Source organism: Anas acuta, chromosome 1 (assembly GCF_963932015.1).
Source record: "Anas acuta chromosome 1, bAnaAcu1.1, whole genome shotgun sequence".
NCBI lineage: Eukaryota > Metazoa > Chordata > Aves > Anseriformes > Anatidae > Anas > Anas acuta.
This window is the reverse complement of record NC_088979.1, coordinates 16,920,312-16,944,132: the sequence shown is the minus strand read 5'-3', so window position 1 is coordinate 16,944,132 and position 23,821 is coordinate 16,920,312. Positions and strand designations below refer to the sequence as shown.

At 38.9% G+C, this 23,821-nt stretch overlaps 1 protein-coding gene across 6 annotated transcripts in view; it reads right to left on the bottom strand.

The window, feature by feature from the left end:
• Positions 1-304: 304 nt before the first annotated feature.
• ELMOD1 (ELMO domain containing 1) overlaps positions 305-23,821 on the bottom strand; it is a 41,868-nt gene continuing 18,351 nt past the window's right edge. For 5 of the 6 annotated variants that reach the window (XM_068670363.1, XM_068670366.1, XM_068670368.1 and 2 more), the window contains 10 exons: positions 17,083-17,228; positions 16,909-16,937; positions 15,601-15,698; positions 11,996-12,125; positions 9,271-9,404; positions 7,981-8,049; positions 7,671-7,694; positions 5,150-5,200; positions 3,799-3,932; positions 305-1,651 (listed from right to left, as the gene is read on the bottom strand). In XM_068670363.1, the coding sequence (XP_068526464.1) occupies positions 1,479-1,651; positions 3,799-3,932; positions 5,150-5,200; positions 7,671-7,694; positions 7,981-8,049; positions 9,271-9,404; positions 11,996-12,125; positions 15,601-15,698; positions 16,909-16,937; positions 17,083-17,228 (988 nt within the window). In that variant the 3' untranslated portion in view covers positions 305-1,478. The remainder of the gene's footprint in view (positions 1,652-3,798; positions 3,933-5,149; positions 5,201-7,670; positions 7,695-7,980; positions 8,050-9,270; positions 9,405-11,995; positions 12,126-15,600; positions 15,699-16,908; positions 16,938-17,082; positions 17,229-23,821) is intronic. The other variant, XM_068670374.1, reaches the window with a different exon arrangement.

Here is a 23,821-nt window from a genome sequence, read left to right as displayed (position 1 = left end):
CTCAAAGAACACAACTTTTTAGCCCTGCAGGAAAAAAAAAAAAAAAAAAAATCCCCATCTCCCATTTGAGCTAAGAAGTTTCCCAAGAAGTATAAACATTCCCCATTGCTTTATTTATTTAGTAAGCAATGCTCGAAGCTATAACCAGAAATACTAGAATGAACATGACCCAGGTCAATTTAAACCACTCTTCAGACTCAGGAAATACCACAAAGCCGTCACACCCACTTTGAACTGATCTATTAAGAGTTACTTACATCTGTATTACTGCCCATCCCCAAAATAAGACACGTAGTGCTTCAGATTAGAATGACATATAATTTATTCATATAATTCACAAGTAGTTGGACACTACTCAAAGTTTAATCTCCATATGCAAGTGATTTACACAAACATAATACTAAAATTGCTTGCTTAGAAGGTAAAAAATACCATGGGTATGAAATGCCATGGTAGATGCTGTTCAATATACTACACATTCTTTGTGTCAGACACTTTCACTCATTCATGTTTTTAGAAAAAACGTGGTTTGCCATTTTTATTTTATTTTTTTAAAGTAGTCTAGGAAACTTAGGTGGTTTTGCACTAAACCTTCTAGTCAATTACTTCTCCTAGTTCTTATGAACTGAATTGACAACCAAAGCTACAGTTTGAGTAGTTCAAAAAAATATATATATTCATTTCTGCTCCCCTGAATTCACCAAGCATGGTGTGATCAAATCACATTGCCTTCCAACATGTGACACAGAATAGTAACCCCGGTACAGCCAAAGGAACATGCAGGAATTTATGCTTCAGCATGGTGGTGTTGGTGCCGACAACCAGTAGCTGCGAGTGTGTTTGCACTTCACTAGGAATGTATTAGCATCACCAGATCATTTGGTATTCATGTAGCTGTGGAGTCTGATTGTAATTCTGCATAAATCTCTTACTGAAACTTGTATCTCATAAGCCTCATTAATTCTGCATTAAGCATATATGGCTGTGTGGAGAAAATTGGACTTTAATGTGTTTGTCTGCATCAGATTAAGTTACACACATTATCTTCTAGACGAGGTCCAAACATATATTTTGCTTGAAATGCCAATAGTTACCTTAAAACATACCAAGAAGTTAAAAAGCTTTCACAATACAAGATCCAGCTACTTATTCCACATATACAAAAACACAGCTAGAGAAATACATTTCAATTGTTCAATGCTGAATTATGAGGAAAGTCTAAAAAAATAGAAAAAACTCTGATACCTGGACATCTATTCAGAATGTAACACTGCATAATGCCGCAATATGAGCACCCATTTAAAATGAGAAATCCCCCAAGAAGCATAAGGGGATCTAGTACTTGTGACAAAAATAGATGAATACTGCACCAAAAACATGCATACAATCGCCATGGTCTTTCAGTATGCTAGTGATGGTCTAAACAGTGACCTAACACAAGAGTGAGACAGTGTTCCCAAATAAAATCAAGTGAGTAACTACATATTGATTAAACTTTCTGATGCAGCAAAATGAGGGCACAAAGCCATCTCAGGGTTCTGGAGCTGTTTCAAGATTCGCTTGTGAAATTTCTCTCTGACACGGTTGAACTCCATTATATCCAGTGGGTCCTCTTCAACCCAGAATTTGTGGAATTCATGCATTAAGTAGCCTACAAAAAGAATAACAAAAAACAGATGAGAAATAAATACAGTAAAGATTACAAAATTAAAGAAATACGCAATTAATAACTATGATGCACACAAAGAACTCTGGGCACTGAGGTCTGAGACTTCATGAACCTATAGCAGGGATAAGATTAAACCCACCTGCAAAACACCTGCTCCAACACCATATATGACACAGCTTATGAAACTAAAACATCTGGAAGTGCTTGCTGCCATAGCATTGGCATTACACATGCTGGACGTTTAACATAACAACTGCAAATTCATTTCAGGAAAAACATCTAATCTCATACTTATGTTTCCTTGATTTGGGAATATTTCCCCCTAAAAGAATTTTAGGGAAACTTTTTAGAAGGCTCACTCAGGGGCAAACTCAAGGCTTGATGAACACTGGCAGAACTTCTTCCAATGATTACAAGAAATCACTAAGCATCCTGACATATGGATGATGAGCTATTAATGTTATTTGGCCATGTTAAATGATACATGAACTAGAACATTAAACTAATGAGTAGGAGAAGATACTACTGATGATATTCCACTGGCTTTTTGTTTATATTGAAGTTCTGCCTCACTGATTTTTCCTCAATAGAAACAGCGCTTAAGTGCTTACTCTCCACTAAAAAACACATACGGGTAAGTAACTAACAGTTACAGCTTCCTCATACAGTTTTACTTGTATGTGCATGACCTTGCAGGAAGGGTTATTTAACATTTATGCCCATGATCCTGGAAAGACAAGCAAGGTGACACACAGAACAACTAGCTTTGGTAAGATATCCTTGCCTTAGGAAGAAGTTTGATGACAAATTGTGTTTAACACACACGCTTTTACTGAGGCCTTTACCCTCTTAAATTTTGTGCCACCCTTGGGCTTGAAGAGGAGCCACCACCAAGAAAAACCTTACAGACAGTACTATCCAGTGAACTGGACACAACCTCTTGATCCCAGCACCCACAGCAGATGAACCACTGAGGATGCATAACCTTTCATCCCAATACAGCAAAATTTGCAAGTTATCTGTGCTTTCAAGAAGCAATGGCATTTGTTGTAAAAGGGGCTTAATTGCTTTTATTCATTTATTTCATTATATCCTAATCTGAAACAAAAACCACACATAACTCTAACTTAAATTTCACTATTTGCAAAGTCACATTTTTTTCCTTTCAACATTAATTTGATAAGATTTATTCAAAAGGTATCTTAAGCACATCTTCAAATCTTAGCAGATATTTAGGTACTTATCTGTCCTTTATTTATCAGGCTGACCACTGACAAAGACAGTGTAAAAGCTAAATTGCTGAAGCTTCTACCAGCCAGTGTATCTAGGGCAGCAACCCAGAAGCCATCACAAGAAGGGACTTCCCGCTGCAGTATGGAATCTGCCCATATAAGGTTCTGGGTGAATGAGTCTTGAATAGCAACCTCAAATGCCTGCATTATTTAACAGAAGATGTGCAGGTCACTAATATTCGCTATCTATGCAGTCAATCAATAAAGAGTATTAAAACAGCAAAACAAAAAGGTCTGCTACCTAAATAGCCAACTTGAAAAGGTTTAGTTTTGTTTTTAATTAATAGGGAAAACAGTGCATCTTGACGTCTTATTATCAGTTCCTTGCCTACATTTTGAAAAACATTAGAAATGTAGCATCTGGTGCAGTGCCCTTCTGGCAAAGATGCACAGTAGGTCTGTGCTGTAGAAGGGATGCTCAATTACAGGGGAAAGGGCTGGGAAAAAAAAATAATTCCCAGCAGGACAAGTCCACTGAAGGGTGCAGTGAGGCACTTGAATGTAGATATCTTAAAACAGATGGATTTATGGGGAAAATACCCTTAGTTTCTTATTATTTACCCTTAGTTTCTTATTATTTAAAAGCAGTTTAAGCAGGTAGGAAGGCATTAGTTCAGGCCCTTTGTTTTGTTTTACTCCCTGGTTTGATGGTGACATGCATCACAACTCAGAAGTGGATCCAAGTACTCTAAAGCCAGGACAGTAAGACCAGCACAACACTATTTGTGCTGTGTCAGCCAATTTACAGTACTCTTATCTGCAAGGGCAGGAAAAAAAAAAGCAGGAGTACAAAAGTAGGAGTTCAAACTAGGTAGGTATCCCCCCCTCATCACTTACAGAAGGTCTGCTGAAAGTGGGTGAGTGTTGGTGCCTCTGGAGCAACATTGTAGAAGTGGGTCTTCAGAGCTCCACTCACGAGCAGGTTATATGCAAGGTCTGTTATGTTAATACCCACAATAGCAAAAGAGTAGCTGGAAGAAAGAAAAACATTTCTTGAGAGCTTGTCTTCTTTCCACAGGCTATAAGAAACTGTCACTGACATTGCAGGTTAGGTCATACTGAGGTGTATTGACTCTCCCTCTTGTGAGCTTCCAAGTGTGATGGAAAACTACAAAAACATTTGTCCTATCTGCTTTCTACTCTCTAATGGCAGTGTTTCCCTAGTGAAACATATGGTCGAAGTGAAAACAGGAGTTTCATCACCGTGCCAGTGTTCTCAGTGGAGCAGCACAGATTCATTCCTATGAAATGAAAACAAGCCCCGGAGTCCCTGGACTCACTTCTGATACAGGGTAAGCACTCCACACGGTGGCTGTGCCTGCAAGGTGACCTGACACTTGCTGTTTTAACCCATCTGCCCAACTGGAATTCAGTACGCACAGTTAGGAAAATAAAGGTTTATGCAATTGATCCCATGATGATATTCATATGGCTAAGAAGCCTGTGAAAGAGATTTAGCTGAATCACCTCCAATTTCTTCCCAACAGAGAACTAGCTACACAAGCAAAATCCTAAATCAGGGCTTGCTAGGAACAGAAAAAAGGGTATCTAACCTATGAACCAACACCCTGTCCTGCTAAGACAAATGAGCAAGGAGAGTATATTTAGGCACAGTAGAACTCAGAAATTAGAAGTTCTTTCTTAATTTGTAAACCTGTTGCATAAAGAGCTCAAGATTTCTGGCAATGACCATTTCCCAAGAAAACACAGTAAAGCAAACTTGCTTAGTTTTTGGATATTTCTTGAGGAAAAGAGTCCTTAACATAAGGCTTAACAGCAAGTTTCACAGAACAATGAAGTACTGGCATTAAAATACTGCATTACAGATTCTCAGTTACACTCAGTTATACTTTCTTGAAAGCAGATCAGAAACTGCCTCTGACAGAGAGACAGGTGAGACTTGATCATATTATGCTTTAAGAAGAATTAAACAGATATTTATAACTGCACTATTCACAGCATGCACAAAAAACCCCTTTTATTTGCTACAAGATTCCACCCCCTACTCCCAATTTTTACTTCGAAGTAGGTTTATCCTGAAATCTTTGATCAAAATGAAGATATGGTTAAGATGATGCATGTTAGCATGTACACTGAAAAAATCCTTAAAGAAGTAACCAAGCAATACCCTGCTCCCTTCAAATATGCAGCATCAGTGTTAACTGTTGTGTTCCTGGCTAAAACTTACCCAATTGCCTTATCAAATTTTTTCTTCTCCCATTCAGCTTTGCTGAATTGGCTGGAAAAAAAAAATCCAGATATTAACATGAATTGCTAGTTGACAGATCTCCTTCCAATTTCTTTGTTATTACAACATTAAACACACACAGACTATATGTTTTACTTCTGTTGATAGGGCTAATCCTCTTTAACTCTGCTTCTGAGTGAATCGATTCATATAGGGAGACTGGACATAGCTAGAAATATGTAGCTTGGTTTATGGCATCACTAGTAAACTTGGTAATGATGACAAAAGCCTACATCACTGCTCTCAGTAAAAGCCAGTTATTTTCTATATTGGCCATAAAAATAATCCACCTCAATTAATTTTGAGCTGAAAAAAACAGTATACCAAATTCCTTTCAACAAATGTATGATGATTTTAGCCTTCATGTTCTCAAAGATGTGCATGACATTCATCACTGGAAATGCAATCCACTTGAGGAGGCAAACACGAGCTTTCTATCGCAGGAGTATTTTTAATGTCCCACCAAAATAGAAGTCATTCAACAGCCAAAATTAAGGAATTTGTTGTTTAGCACAATAATGCAAATGTTTTCGAGAATACAGAAGATCCCCTCCCATAAAACAGGCCTGGAGAGGGAAGAATTAAATTTGTTGTACAACATTAAAAAAAGAAAGCTGCATGGTGCAACCATCAGCAGCTGATATTCTACTAACCAGGTTTTACCTGTATCTACTCAGAGTAAATTTAGAAGAAATCACTGCCTGCATTTATCACCAGCTATAAGCAAGCAAGGGACTGACCCTCACCAGCTGGCTAAGGCTTAGAGTCTGGTGGGAGTTTTGTCTTTATAAGGCAGCTCTGAGATTGCAGGCTTTAGATCCCAAATTATACATGTAGGCACTTGTGTGCAAGTGTCCTTCTTGACTATACTTGAATTACAGTAAGCTTATATTATACTAAAAACCATGCCCTGAACTCCAGGCAAGTAAAATATTTAAGAATTGTTGCCTTTAAGTATTAAAGATGCTGAGAGGTTCACACCCATCCTGACCCGTTACCAGGTGATGCATGTTGGAACAAAATTTTGCATCTTACATGGCTTGGTGTACAGGATTACACCAGTCTATGCTTATTCTCTAAAAACTTTGTCATTTTTGTAGGTTGTGGCATAACATCTATAAAAAACCCCCAAGCAAGTGTTGAATAATAAAAGGTGGCACACTTAGGATGTGGACAAGCAATGCAGTTCAACAAAAATAGAAACTACATTGATCATTATCACATCAGAAACCAGCACTGCTGCTAAGCAACCACACCAGGAAAACACCACAGGCACCACAAGCAGCATCTAATGAATGCTCTTTCAAGGGGTAAAAATTGCACATGCTCACACAGAACTGCAAGATGGTCCTTGGAAATCATAGGAGTGGAGAACACTGATGGGATTCTCAGCCCTGACAGCAAATATTCAGCACCTGTGTAGTATTATTTTCCATGCAAATCTTGTGTTCAGTTAAACAAAAATCTTGGCAATTTTCTATAATGCTTTTTAAGCATTGTGAAAACTCCTATTCATCACGGCACGTTAATTAAAAGCACCAATTAGCAGCGCAATACATAAAGAGAAGACCAAACCTGGGGGGGGTTGCAGTGAGAAAATAAATGTGAAAATATAAAAGGAAATTCCAGACAAACTAAATTTGAGGATTTAAGTCAAAGATCAAAGTCTATTGCACTTCCATTCCCCTCAACCCTCCAAGCACTTTTTGTCGCAGAATTAGCATTGGTAACTCAACCACAAAATGCTGGGGATACCAAAAGCTATACAGGATTCAGATGTAAACACCCTACTATGGGGGTATTTAGCACTACTGGCAGAAGAAGAGAGGAAAAAGTATTTTGAGACAACTGATTACCGTGGAACTGGCTAAGAGGCACCCATTCCCCCAGCAATTATGGAATAAGTCTTCTCACAAATTGTTGTTTGCAATACCAGCTTTTTGGCACCTGAAAGTACCCGATCTCTCAGAAATCAGGACATTGGACTAGCCAGATTAGACCAGTCATTAGTCAAGGTAGCCAAAGTATGTGAATAATAAAGTGGATTTTCAGCTGTGCTAATAAACTCTTGGCATAGAGTGCTTTTGATTATAAAGCCAGTCACAGCTGCTGTGACCATATTTGCACTGCTGAAACACCTCCCCAGAAGTTACCCCAAATCTGTTGGATTTGTTGGTTAAAATTTATTACTAAATAGCTCTTAAAAAAAAAAAAAAGTAGTGTCTTGGCTACAACAAGCAAGGTTGATTTTATTCTTTATATATTTTAGCATAGTCAGATGTACCCAGCCTTGAACCATTAGCTGAAGTTGGAATTAACTCTGCAGTGTTTAGAGAAAGGAATGGGAATCTGTGTTGCATTAAAGCTGTTCAGTTTATAACACACTAAATTACAGCATGGTTTGATTATTTACATGTAGATTCTTACAAAACTAAGAGAAAAGAAAAAAAGAAAAAAATACCTTAGTTCCTTCTTAGAGACTTCCCTTCATTATGAAAAGACAAAAGAATTAAAACAAAGGTAAATAAAAAACATAAAATCAATTGAAATCAGAAATTAAGTGAAAACATTTAATGCTAAGTTTCACTATTTCTAATATCCAGTATACAAGTTTCCTCTTGAATTTGATCAGTTTTCAAGATCAGCACTTGAAAACAGATAGCACGTGGCAATACTCACATGTCCAACAAAAGGAAAACACAGTCCCCTTCCCAGAACAACAGCCAGTACAGTACTCTCTCAGATTTTTCTTTTCTAGGCTAAAGCATTACCTGTATTTAGGCTGAAGAGAATCAGAAAGAACTTGCTGGGCTACCTCAGTGTCCCATTCGGCAAAATACCTGAAGAGAGATGTTTCAGTTAAATTGTTAAACTTTGCCTTTTTGTTTAAGTCATAAGCTGTCCATACATGCCAGTGCCAGGCCCTTTAAATATCACTACATGCACTATGCAGAATTAGTAACTTTAACACGTTAAATTAATTCAACTACCCCTCAGACCCCCAAAGAGAAAGATAAAAGCAGCCTGAAATGACAAGTGCAATCCCATAAGCTGCTAGTGAGTGTGGGTTACCAGGCTCGCCTTTCTGCCCATCCTACAGAAGATCTATTGCTTATTACTAGCGCGTGTTGACTGCAGAACTCAAGATAAAGCAGATCATGCTCTTTGATCTGTCAGATTCACTAAGCAAGATAGAAGTCAACACAGCAGACTGAAATATGTGGTAGGGAGTCACATACAGTGGAAGTTCAAATCAGGCTCTAGAGTCCAGATCCTTCACTTGTCTTGGCTAGAGAATGACAGTCATTTATTTATTTATTTAAAGTGTCCCTCAACATAGAAAAACAGAAAATATTTATTCCCCTGTCCTGCCATACCAGGGAGAGGTTATTTTTAGCAAACTAAATCTTGCATCTGTTATCTGCAGCAGATACAAGGGCTGGAGGAAATAACAGGGACCAATCAATTCTTAAATTGCTAGCTCTAGATGACACCAAACACCTGGCCTGCATGAGGCAGAGGGAATATTTATGTAAACCTCACTGCTTAATATTGGGTATAGAAAAAATTTAAAAAGCAGTCCAGCTATAGAAGTTTGCCATCAGTGGCCAGACTTCAAGTATTTTACTTAAGAATTCAGTATAAAAGTTCCAAATCAAGAAAGATGAGCAGTGACATAACCCTCCCACCTACTCACTTCCAGGGCATTTTGTTTAAAGAGATCCTCCAGATATTGGTGAAAATATATTTTACAGTTTCTCTCCTGTGGGAAGAGCGTTAACTTACTGTGTTAGATGGAGGGGGAAAAAAAAAAAGACTTAATGAGCAGTATAACCTCGTTCAATGAGAAATACTAAAAGAAGAGGGAGACCCTCCAGAAGAGAAGTCCCTCCCTCAAAAAAAAAAAAAAGGAAAAATAAAAGTTTTTTCAGTTTTTGATATGGAGTCCCTAATGCTTTTCAAAGTTTTTTTCCTACAGACTTGCTAAAAAAACCTGCATATAATGCTGCTTTTCACAACTTCAGATGCACATAAATACATCTCTAAAGGAGCATACTTACACCAAGTTATATAATCCCAGCAGACCCATCCCTCTGAAGTCTGTTTTAGGATCATCACCTTGGAAACCAATTTCACACCACTGCTTCGAAATCCGAGCTTTCAGTGGTGAATTGGGCTTCAAGCATTTCCACAACTAGGAAGATCACAGGTAGAATATAATTAAGCCTCAACACATTGGCATGACTTTCTTCTCTTTAAAGCAAGGTAAATTCTTGTGTAACAGATCTGTATTGCTATTCCAGCAACCAGAGCAGCAAAACAAATGAAATTCCTGGTGGTGAGGAAGGTTGCAGGGGGAAGCCTAACCACTCAAGTTTTGCAGCCATTTCAGCCCTAGAAGGTCCTTCTGACTTTATCTGCAAGCACAGCAACATCTCACACAAGGACTTATTTTGATCGTGCTTTGTGTATCAAACTAGAGCCTGCCTCCATAAGCACTGAGATAGGAACGGGCTGGAAGTTGGTTGTAAATCACTGGCAGAGAGGCAGGCAATCAGCCCTCAGGTCCCTAAGGCTCTGCAGCAATCTTTTCTCCAGCATCTTTTGCAAGTCTCCAGAAGGGTAATAAATCGAGGGTGCTGGCTTGGCTACCACAGAGCTAAAAAGCAAATTAGAGAACATAGAAAGAAGAAAAGACATACAAGAACAGCACTTTCCACCTTCGTTTTTAACTAAGGGGTGAATCATTCATTGATTTCACATTAAAAATAAATAAATAAAAAGGAGAAAGTGATTTAACAAGCCAGATCCTCAGCTAGAATAAATCTACTTAGCTGCACCGGGCCAGTGACTTAGTGCCTAAATATCATGTTGCTAGGCACCTAAAAGCAGCCTAAATCGACACCTGACAAACACACCTTTCTGCACATCTTATGTGCCATATTGCAAACCGATGCTTTCCAGAGTGTATTGAGAAATCAGGTGTTACCAATAAGCTGGTGAATAGGGCCTCGGGACACTTAGATAAAAGATAAAGCCTACCCAATGGAAAGAGCAGTATGCACATTTCTCAAGTAATCCACACAGAAGTTGTATTAATTTTAGCAATTCAGACTGCATTTAAAGTTGAGTACCTTTAGAAAGTTAAAACTTTCAATGATTTCACTTTGTTGTGACTGCATAAAGCATCATGCAGTGTTTAAATCATATTTAGTGTCTTCCCTGTTCATCCATTGACACTAAACACAGTATTATTTATTAGTTCAATCACATTATGTTAATCTTCCTCTCATTCATAAATTGCCCTCCTGGTAAACATGAATAAATGATAGGCATTAGGAACTTGAATTACCCATTGCAGAGATCACTTGGCAAAATACCTAGAAGCAAAGAAAATCTACTGGCTTATTCTTCCCCAGTGTGGACTGGAAGCTGAATTAAACCATTGAACATCTTTCTATTTGACATGACAATTAATTTACAGCAGGCTTTTCACTTTTGCAAGTGCTATCGCACAGGTTACACTGAAGACAGATGGAGACACTGATACTTCTTTCAGGATTAGGAATTTTACAACATAAGCTGCACTGTTTAGCTTCCCTTCTGACAAATGCTCAGGTTTTACTCTGCTTTTGTCTTTAAATGTTACGTGACTACACATCACAGCTACCATTTTCAGGAGCAGCTAAGAACCAGGTCCCCAAATGCCAGGTGGCAAGAAAAGAGCCAGCTCCTCAGTGCTCCTTACCCATGATCACCTCACACCCTACTTTTTGCATGCTGGGCAGTGCAGGTGCACAATGTGTTTAGGAATATTTTCCTGGAGCAGGGGCAGAATCAAAGGAACTGCTTGAAGTTTTCAGTACTTAAACTTGCTTTATTTAAAAACAGTAAAAACAGATTTCAGTACTTTTATTTAAGAACAAAACCTGATTTATTTTTTATTTTACGACCTCTGACAGTTATGTAAAAAAAACATTTTCTGTACAAGTTAATGTATTCACTATTCTTGCAATTTCTCTGAAGCATCTTGCACTAGCTATGATCAGAAGTAGGATCAGAAGAAATACCGGGGCTTTCTATTTGACTATATTCCATCCTCTTTATTCTCTCCTCAGTTTCTTTCCAATATAAACAAGCTCTCTAGCTCTCTCCCTGAAGCTTACAGCTTCAAGTCCATCTTCCTCAAAAAAACACTTATCTGGTGCTGTGCCAGGTTTTCCTTAAAGCATGAAGTACAACCCAATTGGTATGGTTTTCATTGTTGTTCACATATTACCTAAAGAATGGTCTAATTTTCTTTTCATTTGAAAATACATTTGGTAAATGTAAACGTGCACATTATTTCCCACCCTGCCATCGTACACTGTGAAAGCTAGCAGCTTATCAATGGGATATATGAACAACGTCTTCAAAAAACACAAGAAACTGAGGAGAAAAAAGTTTATTCTCATTATGAGAACTTGAGGAAAGGTGAACTGAAGCAGGACATGCTGCTGTTTTATCCAGAGCTCAGCACTGAGCTGTTGCCTGCAGTAAGAGCTGTATATCCAGCACCTAGACACAGTTCAGCCAAGTGACACGTGTTCATCAACAGGGACCAAGCTGCTTGCCTGCCAGGTGTTACACCCAGACTAGATGAGCATGCTGTACGGTCTGATCTCAAAGCAGGTACATGATGGAGGGAGGTGATACTATCTCCCGATGTTTTAAGAGGTTTATAAACTAGCCCTTTGGAGCTGGCATGAATAAAGGACGCCTTATCGGTATCTCTTAAGCACCTACCTTCAGGAGCATTTCCTCATGTTGCGGGTTCTCTGAATCGTACGGCTCTCGGCGCAGCTTTTCAACCTCTACAACCAGATTCCTGTACCCGACGATCTGCAGCAGGCAGGCCTGAAGAGATACTCCCAGCCTGGGGGTGGGAGAAAAAAATATAATCCAACTAAGTCATTTGCAACCAAGCCACAGCACTACAGCATACGTACCTGTTTAATTCACGAGTAATGTTACATCAATGAATTAATAATCCAGTATTTTATTTACTGCCAAAGACTTTCCAGGAGATTAGTATTATATTAAATGAGGCCTTGTGAAAATTATAGTCTTATTTAGTGCCCTACTTTGATCAAAAAATATGGATTTTTAAACTTGAAATGGTGAATTTCTATGTAGGGAAGTCTCATAAGTATACACAGCAGCTTTCAAAGCCTATTACAATCACATCACTGAATCTTCACCCCCATTCAAATGGCAGCTTCCCAAACAATGCCCTGAGACCAGTGAAGTGAACTTAAAAAGGAAAGGGGAAACTCAGCAAAAAGCTAAAAACATGCATTTTATTTCCATGCCGCCTTAGCCTGCATAAAGAATATTAAGAAAAAAAAAAGTAACAGTTCAAAGATCTGCCTCTAGGTAAACTTGTTTTTTGTTGGACTCATGTTAGGAATCACAATAACGGCTCTTTTCATTATTATGCAGATCAACCTGATGCATCCTTATAAAAAACCCGAACTTGGCTTTGAAGACTTTAAATTACAATTTGTTCAGTTTTAGTGTTTTTTTTTTTTTTTCTAATAAAATGCAAGTTATAAGCATGTCAGTTTTATATTACATTTGAATATTCAATTATGTATAGGAATATGGCCTCGATTTTTTCCTTTTTTATATATTTTAAATAAAGGCTAAAATGATCCAAATGCCTTGTATAAATTTGGAGAACACAGATCTATATCCTCACTGCTTGTTGGAACACAGGCTGTGCTGATATCAAGCTGCACAGATTACTTATCTGCCCTATTTGGTACTCTGAAATAATTTGTTTATTCCATAACACTGTTAAATTTTCCTTAGCAGAAGGATTTCGACTGCTTATCTTCTGAGATTAATCCACAGAATAAGAGATATGTCATCATTAGGCCATTTCTCTTGCCACAACTGCGTGCTATTTCTGTCTGTAACCCTTTTTGAATAACCTAAACAGCATTTCCCCCCTTTGGTGTTTATTTTTTGCATGCTTCACTTGCTATACCCTACAGTTTTATAGAAAGGCTGCATTTCAAAGGAAGCTGAGAAGCCAGACAGAATTGCCGTAGTGCATCACTAAGCCATGGCCATCATGTTTTTAACTACTTAATAACCTCACGGTAGTTCAGAGCAAAACATCATAAGCAGTGGAAAAGCAGAGCAATTTTATATATTAAAATGTTGTGCTTAAGTTCCAAGCTGAACACCATATACTAAGCAAGCAGTATTGAACTTGCTATTTAAAGCCAGTCAAGTACTCAGTGCAACGCTCTTCATGGAGGAAAGGGAATTTCTTCTTTCTTCATGGAGGAAGAATTTCTTTGTTTTGTTCATTGGGGAAGGGAGCTCTCCTCCTTCCCCAGCAGCTCTGAGCAGAGGATGCAGATGAGCTGCTGCTGCCTCACACCACCTCCTGTTGTCCCTGTGCTGGCAGTGGTGGTTCTCAGAGTGCAGGAGCAACCTGCTCACACCCCCACCCCATGTGGAGCCTCAAACTGGGAGCATTTCACAGGCTGCTCCTGTAGTTGGTGCAGATTGCACGGGTCACCACCTGGTTATTCAACCTACTCGCTCCCACCACCAGATATACACACTTAGCTCAAATGCGCTGACAGAGGGAAACTACTCTGGGCCTCCTCCCCTTCAGATCACAGCAGCCCATTGCTGTCAAGAACAGCTCGGAGCAAACTTGCCTGGGATGCTAGCTCAGCTCTGCAAAGATGCTACATGAACAAAACTGACTGCACACAGATTTGTGCAAACACATAGCATGACACATCCCCATGTCCTTTCCCCAAGGAGATTTTAAGTCTCTGCTATGCAAGGGAAGGCCAGAGCTTCTCAACAAGACAGCTTGGATGCAGGTTTTTTGATGTTTGAGACCAGGCAAACCAATGGATTTTCCTTAATCCTGCCTAGAGAAATAGCTGACCTGCTTTTGCTGAAGTTTCTCCAGAAGAGTTTTGTATAAAGTAAGTGCCTCACATGTAAAGCTGCAGTCCAGATGACTGCAATTTAGTAGAACTATAACAAAATGTAAAGGAAGGAGCAATTTAGTGGCAGGGTTTGTTTCTATGCATGCAGCACTACCTTGCACATCCCAGGCTCACATTCCTCACTGTTTTGAAGAGATCAGAGAACTAAGAGAGGAAGATGCCATGGAAGCAGGCACGGGAATGAAAGACAGTCCTGTAAAACACTGAGCACATAATTTCTTGTCCAAAAAAAATTAAGCATTTGTTCTGTGCTTGGCATATGAACAACACCTGGATTAAATAAAAAATATCAAGTTTTGCTTTCTTATACGAGGACCAGAGCACTCAAATGTAACCTAGTTCAGGGGCAAGATACAAGCAAGCACCATTCATCTGTATCCCTGATCTCCCTCTCTTGAAAGACAGCTTTTACTCAGAGGCCAAAGGCAAAGCCACAAGAAGATCTGATGATCTCTGGTGCCACACAAATATTATTTTAATGAATTTCCTGTTTCTTCTTGGCATTGTTCCACCCTGTTACCCAAGTGTCCAATATTGACAAGTGAGTACTTCAATTAGCCCAACTGCTAATGCTGCGGTTACTAAGGTCCGCAGGTCAGGCTCTGAGCTATGCACATTCTGCATTTTTTTTCTGATATGTCACCCTCACTAATTTTTCATTGTCGATTCCCGCCCCCCCCCCCCCCCCCACAATCTGAATTTCAGCTACCAGTGTCCTGTGCAACACTGAGTATCTAAGATGTGGAACCCTCCTCCTTTGCCCACTGAAACACAATTTTTATACCAATAACAGAAGTGTTACTACATGCTCTTGAAATACGTGGTTTTGAATTTAGTCATTTGTTGTTAACTTCTTACCACTAAGATCTTGTAGTATTAAAAAAAAATAAAAATCATATGTGTTGTGTTGGTAAACCTTGTGTTTTAATAACTCAAAGCACTTTTAAGACAGAAGCAATATACTGGTTTGCCAGTTACAACAGACCAATTTCTTCCCTGCCCAAAAGGCTACCTACAGCCTTGCTAAGAAGCCATCACTGTCACTTCCACGATCACCTGCCTTGGCAGTATTTTATCCCTGGGCAAGTGGTCCCCATAAATCAACGCATCAACAATGTACTAAGCATGATTCAGGAAGCAGCTAGACAAAGAAACTCAGGACTTGCCTATTACAGTCCCCACAAAAGATCGTTCATTTTTCCATCAGCTTTTTGACAGCAAAGCTTAAGCTGTAGTTTTACACTGAGAAACAAAATTCATCTTCAGATTGTGTACCAAAATAGCTATGAAAAAAGTTGTCCACAGACTTGGGTACTGAAAAGAAATCAATAATTCCCCATTTATGTCATAAGGAAGTCATGAACTTACTGTGGATTTATATCTGGGTTAATCTTTTTCAGCTCCATGATGTCATCTATAGTTTTTTCAATAGCATCAGGGTGAACACTTACTGAAGTTTGCAGACGCTAAAAAGAGGTTTTAAAAACATGCATTAATTCTTATGGAAGCTATTGTTCAATGAAAGGTAACAATGGTAAATTTAATACACAAAAGCTTCTAGCTTAAAAGCCCCGAAGAGCCAACTCCATATGGACACCTTTCCAACGTACTCAACCCTAATGACTAGCTTCAGAGCACCATCCTCATGTGAGAATTTGAGCTGCTTCCCCATGCCCTTGGAGCCAGTTATGTCCGCAACAGCTATTAGCAAAGATGATCTGCATTGTGGCTTTCAGTTGAGAAGCAGCTTCAAGCCACCCACTTCATTAGTGGGATTGCTACCCTTCATTTTGACAACCCCCTCTCCCAACATACTGCAGTAACACAAATGCATTTTTTCCTTCCTCTTGCACATCATCGCCTTGAAGATACCTCCAAAAGTTCAATATCAAAAAGTCACCATGCCTTCCAAAAAATTAAAGAAGAGTTTTCTGGTGCTCTGTCTTAAAATTACATAAATTTATACTGCATCTAAACAATTTTCTTATATAAGAATCTGCCTTTCTTATTGTGCTAAAAGTACATTTGGAAGTACCATGCCAAACTATAAACTATGTGACACCATTCTCATTAGTGTTGAGGTAAGCTTTTCAACAGCACTAATTCTCATACCAAGGAGAAATGAATGCCTGAGTAATCTTAATGCATACACAAACATTTTTTTCAGATGAGTGAGAAGCATTTATATTAGTACAACCGGTGCTATAGCAAAAGGATGAGTTGAAAGTCTTGTCCATTAGTGTATTTAACAAGAAAGCAGAGATCTAAGTTGTCTTTGCAATCTAAGTAACCCTGACTTCAACCTCTTTTTATCCTTGCTTTAAAGGCAAAGAAACAAAAAGTTGTGAAGTCTGTAAGTGACTGACTGCAGATTACAGAAGTTTTAGATAGGAGGAGAAATCCACCTAAGAAACCCTAAATCACAAAACATCACCCTTGTTTCTTCCTTGGTTTGTTGCTCCCTTGCTTCCCCCATTGTGCTGCTGGGGGAGCACAGGACACTCCCCCCAGCTTTGGGAAGCCACCTGCTGTGATGGTCACAGCATCTCCTCAGTAGGAGATGCTTTTAACGTGAGACCATATCAGATTCTACAGTGATTTTGTAGGGTGAGTAAACAGCTAACTGAACAAACTACTGGATACAACAGCAAAGTTGAACTGAGATCTTTCACTCACCTTACTTTTTGAACCTTTCAGTGATGCCTCTGTAAGAGAACAGCATTTGAAATTAGAGCGTCAGACAACTTTAAATGAATCCAATATAAATTTAACTTATTATTCCTTAAAGTCATACTATTTTTAGCACATGCAGAAAGGTACAAAGGCATGCAAACTGATTTCTTCAGTTACCTATTTTCATAGTTCTGGCAGCTCCAGGCTTTGTGTTGTAACAGATCCTTTGCAACTCACATCGCCCTGTTAGTTTCCTCACCACAAATTTCAGGCAGCGCCACAAGAACTTGCAGTAGAAGTACAGGCATACCTGGATAAACATCCTGCTCAAAAAAAAAAAAAAAAAGAAAGAAAGCCTGATAATAAGACTTGAGCAGATTTTGTTTAGACAAAGATACCACCCAAATAGAAGGTACTTCCTCACCCCAAATTCTCATTGCATAATGGCAGCTTTAAAGCAAAAGCAGCAGTCACAATACAAACATTTATCCTAATAAATGTTACAGGACCAGAGACTTCCTGAGGTTCCTCCTGGCCTGAATTATTCTGTCATCTTATGAAAGACTGAAAAATAAACATCATGAGAAATGGTTTATTTTAAAAGTTTTTTTGGGTTTTGTTTTTAAAGCATTGCAGCTGTTACCTAAGCCCACACACCACGTGCTACCACAATTACATAACACACCCCAAAAACAGGTTTCATGAGCTACATCTCATTTGGAGAAAGTTTCACTTTCTTATTTCTATGGTTATGAATTCCCAGTCCCTGCCACAATACCCAGCTGGGAGCACCAGGACATGAGATGGGGCACAAATAGCCCAGTGCCCTAGGCGTCAGAAACACATCTCAGAAAAGTCAAATTGCAAAGACTTGACAATGGAAACACTGGCATCTGGACATGGTTCTGGGCAAGCTGCTCTAGGTGGTCCCATGCCCTGCTTCAGGAGGGCAAGATGGCCTCCAGAGGTCCCTTTCAACCTTAACAACTCTGTGGTTATACTCCACAATTATATTCTAGGAAAACATCAATACAGTTTTAATAAGCTAGCTTGCTGTTGAATGGTCAGAAATAATTAGATCCATTACGTTGTCAGCTGTGCATGTGTAGACATTAGCAGCCTATTATCTCTTCTACATACTGTTGACACTTTCAAAGGAAAGTCAGTTGTTAAAAGGCTCCATAATACCCTTTTCAATTGAGTTTGTTGCTTATTCTGAAATACTAAATTCTAGATACTTAAATCAGTATAGGTTTATTAAGGTTTAATAAGAGCTATACTTCATTAAGAGCTCCACCACTTCACAACGCATCCAGAAGGGTATGTCGCAAAAGGACATTCAAGAGAAGGAAGATAAGTTCACTCACGTTAATGTCCACACAGGAGTTTAATCTGCTTTACGTTCACTTTAGCTTAATCCCTGCAAAGGGGATTAAGCTAAATAAGAAAAATAAAGCCATTTTATGCCTAAATTAAGGGCATCCACACAAGTCTTTAACGTGCTTTAAAAACATCCACTTTATCTTCACACTTTTAGTTAATTCACTTAACATTCCTGGATGCCTGTGTGTAGGCAACCCCCTTGTCTTTATGCAACATGGAGCCTCTGTTGTATATACAAAGTGAAACCTAAAAGAATAAGCAATGAACTCCATATGGGAATCAAGCTTTAGGCCAGCAAAAAAGTTTCAGTTGCTGACCTTGAAATACGTGGGTCCTCCTACTCCAAGATGGGCTTCACAGTGTCATTTCAGTATTAAAGAACAAAACCAGTTATCAGAAGGTAAATCCATCAGCAGCCAAACAGAAGTATAAGCCATTTAAAGAGCAAGTCTCATTTAGAGTCAGCTAAAGCCTTCAACTGCAACATTTAATAGTGGCTTAGAAACCAAGCCACAGGCTAACACTGGGTGTTTCATTTTTTTCAGTAGATATTTGATGTCAACCATCACAGAGTTGACTAACACCCTTTCCTCCCCTATCAAGGATCAGCACACAATGCACATACAGCCAGCCCTCAGCCTCCTCAGCACACCCCAGCTCTGTACTCAGGCTGAAGGTCCAGAGAAACGGATTCAAGAGGGTTAACATCAGACTGAAAGGTGGAATGTAGTAAAACAAAGTTCTGGGCTTTCATTGTACATTTGTAGTGGAAATTGCACTCACTTTATTTTTGGCCTGTTTTGCTTCCAAGGGTTAGGTCTCTATTTGAGCAATCCATTACCCAGAGATCTCATTTATATGGAAAGAAAGGAAGAAAAAGACTCACTTAACTTCATATAACAGCCCATATGGAAAAAAATACCTTTTAATGAACGAGAGACCCACAGAAAAGGGCAACTCCTGTAAGAAAGTTAATGCCTACACTTAATTACCTCTAGTGATGAAACATCACAACTCATTTCACTACTAATAACCTTCTTTCTTACCATGGTGTGGATGTGGATGAATTCCCAGTAGAAAAAAAAGAAATAAAATGTTTTATGTGTATCTGAATTAATTTTTGGGTTATACGTGCTGCTTTAAGGTTCAAGGACAGATTAGTAAATCAAAGAAAAAATTCCACATGGGATGAGCTGTTATCTTCCAGGGTTACAAAATCACATTCACAACTGAAATTTTGCTTTGGCGGTGTTTTGCACAAAGAATAACCAAGTAAAAATGCATCTAATAAAGAACGTCACTACACCACACAAACACTACATGTGATCCACTAAAATATACGTAGCAGCTATAACTAAGAAAGCAGACAAACACTAGTTTTGACTAGTACACTAGTTTCAACTAGTTAACTTAGAAAGCTTGCCTTTGAGGATACCTTCAATTTTCTACTACTCATCCATCTCAAGCTTACAACAGCTGAAATCTTCTGTTTATAACACAAACAGCATAAAAAGGAACACAAGTTTCTTTTCAATGGGATGTTCTTTACAAAAAGGCACTCTTGCTTGCAGAAATCCTGTAACAAAAGCACACTCAAATAAAAAAAAAGATAAGTTTTATTTTAGCTGCTAAGCACTTCAGCTCACTTCAGCAAAGCAGAGACACTGGCAGCTACAAACAAAACACAGCCTGCCATTACCAAGAGCCCTCACAGAAGCTTTGCAATGAGCCACGTGTCTGACTGCCACAGTGGCCTCAACTTGTTTGTTTTAGAGTCTGATTCCAAGCCTTCTCTCCACTGAATCTCAGCGTTTTTGGCTTTTTTCCCTGCTTGGCCTTGAAGGCTGTCTTGGCACAGAAAACAGTGTGCCTCACTATAAGTCTGTGTTTACAGTTCTTAAAAGGGATTGCACAGTGATAACTCTGTTCCTGAGGTGAGCTTCAAGAGCGGGAGTATTACAGAAAGGAAGGTGTTCTGAGGAGACTGATACTCTACTCTTCCCAGTCCTGATGCGAGCCCCTTCTCCTCCTCCAGTACCACATACTACTGTACCCATCTGCAGGTTGTGTTTATACATGCAAAAAGCTTCAGAAGAGTTCATATGAACATTCTCTCAGGTAAAACAAGAAAACTCTGCATAACCAGATGCTAATGCACACAGGCCTAACCAACAGGCAATTCCCTTGCTACAACAATAGTACACAAAATTGTACTTATTATTAGGGCTCCAAGACGAAACAAAAATGCCATTGAAAGTGAGCATGCGTTTCCTTGCATGACTAGAAGAGACTTGTGAAATGCTATCTGATATTTCAAGCTACTACCACAGTCTAAACTGGAAGTATGCCTAAAGTAACATTCAGTATTCCACTGGCATGTCAGGAAGTCAGAGTTCCTGCACAGGATTCTTGAAACTGATGAAAACTGAAGGTACTCAATCCCTTTACTGATGTTCTGAAATTAGCAGTGATTTCATAGCTAGTAACAAACAAATGCCTTGAGTAAAATGAAAGTTAATACTGGCCATCTAGTTAGAATGATTGGACTTAAAGCTAGATAAATACTACAAAAAACGAGAACAAAGAGCTAAAAATAAAAGTCAGTAGGTTCACTTACACACCGTTTTCTTTCCTATGCCCTGTTTTAGGTCCTATGGATGGGAAAGGCATTTCTGCAACTATTTTTCCAGAAGGACATACTCAGCTCAATGAGGAAAGAGTTGCACATCTATATTTCCTTACTGAGTATTCTGATAACATCTTTAGAAGTTGATGACACAGAAGTTAACCATGGATGGACAAGATGACCAAATAGGTGAGTTAGCAAATGACACCACATTGTGAAGATTTAACTAACTTGACTATCTTTAGCTTATTTGTGCACCGTAAGCTGTGTATACAAGCTCAACCAAGAAGTAACTACCAATATAATTTTTGCCATACATAAGTGTGCTATTAACTCTGTTAAAACAAGAGATTTTTATTCTGTGCTTTTTCAGACTTGACAACTGAAACCCATTTTAGCTCTCCATTTAGAGATGAAAGCAAGTCACCATAGCAACTTAAGAAAACATAAGAGTAGTTTTTAACAGCAGCTTTCCACACTCTTCTCTTGCTTCCTACTGACTTTGGTTTTATTTCATCTGATGTGACTCCAGTCAAACAGAACTTATGCTAGTGCTTACAGACTGTTTTGCAGTAGATCAAGAAGAGGTGTAAGGTTTCTAGGATTTATTGAAAAAATCTGCCTGCTACAGCTGGTTCTCCAGCTTGCTATTATTTCAGATTTTTAAGAGAAGTTACAAGCTAAGTGGAAGTGTCACTAACAGACTCCTCAAAAACCTTTTTACAGAAAAAAGGCACCAAAGGATTAAACATTTCACTGAGAAACAGCTCTATTATTTCATAAGTAATACTTCAAACTTCAGGAATAATTCAGAGGAGAACAAGTTGAGAAAGAAAAGAAACCTACAACAGCCGCTTTCTTTTAGACATAGCCTTAGATTAGAGGTATAAATATTGGAGTCCTGTAGATTACTGGCCAAAGACACTCTCCTACATATGGAGTCATTCCAGTTACTGTGCTGCCTGGTCCAAACAAGTTGTTCTTTCCCCTGGATAGCAACAGCTGTTGAGAACAGGTAGATGAAGAGGCAGAGTAACTTTAGACTCGTATCTTCAGTATAGCTGAAAGTGACACTTGCAGAAAATATCTTGGTGTCAGAGTAGCTACCACTACTAGTATAAGCACGTCCCCTCCCTTAGCTATTCTGATGTGCAATACAGCCTGGGGCAGGTGGGAATGCACAAAGTAATTTGGACCAAGGGAGAACGCATAAGCAACTGATTCAATTTATGACTTATTTTGAATTCTTGCATTTTAATTGTTCAAGTGCCTTAGGATTTAAGTTTATTAAAAGCAGTCTTATTACATGGCACCAAAGCACACATTTTTCTCACATCTTTTTAATTACGGCCTTATTCAATGTCGGAATTTGATTATAAGCTGCATTTCTAAGCTTATTTTTCACTGGCAATTTCACTCTCCAGCTAGAGCAGAGATAGTGACTGTCAGTGAAGATCAGTAACTTCAGGGTGAAGCCATTATGCATTAAGACTACCTTAGAAAGGATATCTAAAAAAAAACACATGCACAAAAAGGAAAAAACCAACAGAACCTGCATAACCAAAGACCCCATGCAAACAAAACCAAAAATCCCTCAGAACTAAACTACCCGATCCACACCTCAAGTAAATATATGTATCAAAGTAGTAAAACATCATGCTATCATTTTTTAAAAGGGATGTTGCATGGTTGTCTATTGTTTTAAATATCAGTAGGAAAGGATTCATCAACTTCATGTAAAATACATTTTGCTTATGTAAACAGCACGAAGCAAACTTCTTACTGCTTTCCTTTAAATAGGAGGCTGTACAGGTGTAACTTGTACAAAACTAAGCAATTGCATTTGTGGAAGAGAGGTCAGCATTGTTTTACATGCCCATTGCCTTTCATGTGAGGGCCCTAAAGCTCCATGTATTTGTGGATCATACTCAGGAAAGTGATGTTTCCCCTCTGCTCAGCCCTGGTGGGATGCATCTGGAGCATTGTGTCCACAGCTGTGCTTGCCAGTACAAGAGACACAGACAGAGAAGGGCTGTGAAGGTTAAGGGACTGGATTGTCTGGCCTACAAGGAGAGGCTGAGACCTGGGTGTTTGGGGGAATCTTATCTGTGTGTATAAATACCTCATGGGGTAGTAAAGAAGATGGAGCCAGGCTCTTCTCAGTGGTGCCCAGTGACAGGACAAGAAGCAATGGGCACAGAGGGAAATGCAGGAATTAAAAATAAACAATATTACGTTTAAATGTAATTGTAAGGTTCGTCAAACAGTGGAACAGGTTGCTCAGAGGTTGTGGATTCTCCATCCCTGGAGGTACTAAAACCTGACTGGACGCAACTCTGGCCAACCAATTGGTAAGTGACCAATTTGAGCACAGGAGTTGAACTTAATGATTTGTCTTCCAGCCTCACTAACCAGAGAACTATGCAACAGTTAAAGAATACACAGAACATCCTAAATAGTAATAATAGTTTTGGGGAAAACAAACAAAAAGGACCCCAACAATTTATTGATGGTAAATACAAAGCAGACTATGTAAAAAGAGAGACAAGAGATTTTAACCTAGTTATGAAAAGCACATCCATCATCTAACAGATGATCAGTAGTCACAGCAAAATCACTCACATTACACTGATTCCTTACTGATTTCCTGAATAATTTCTTTATTCACATCTGCACTGTTCCTTGTTAGGTCTCCAGGTGACTATCTACAACCAGAAGCTGCTGCAAGGAAGCTACTGTCACTATTCCAAGAGAGCAGTGCAGATTGTCTTCACTTTACAGATGAAAACTCCTCTATTCACCTATTACTGGCACTTTCTATGTTGCAGTCAACAAGATGACTTGCAGTTTATGGAGATTAAAAGAACTCATCAGTTTTAGACACAGATTATCTATCCACACAGCGTG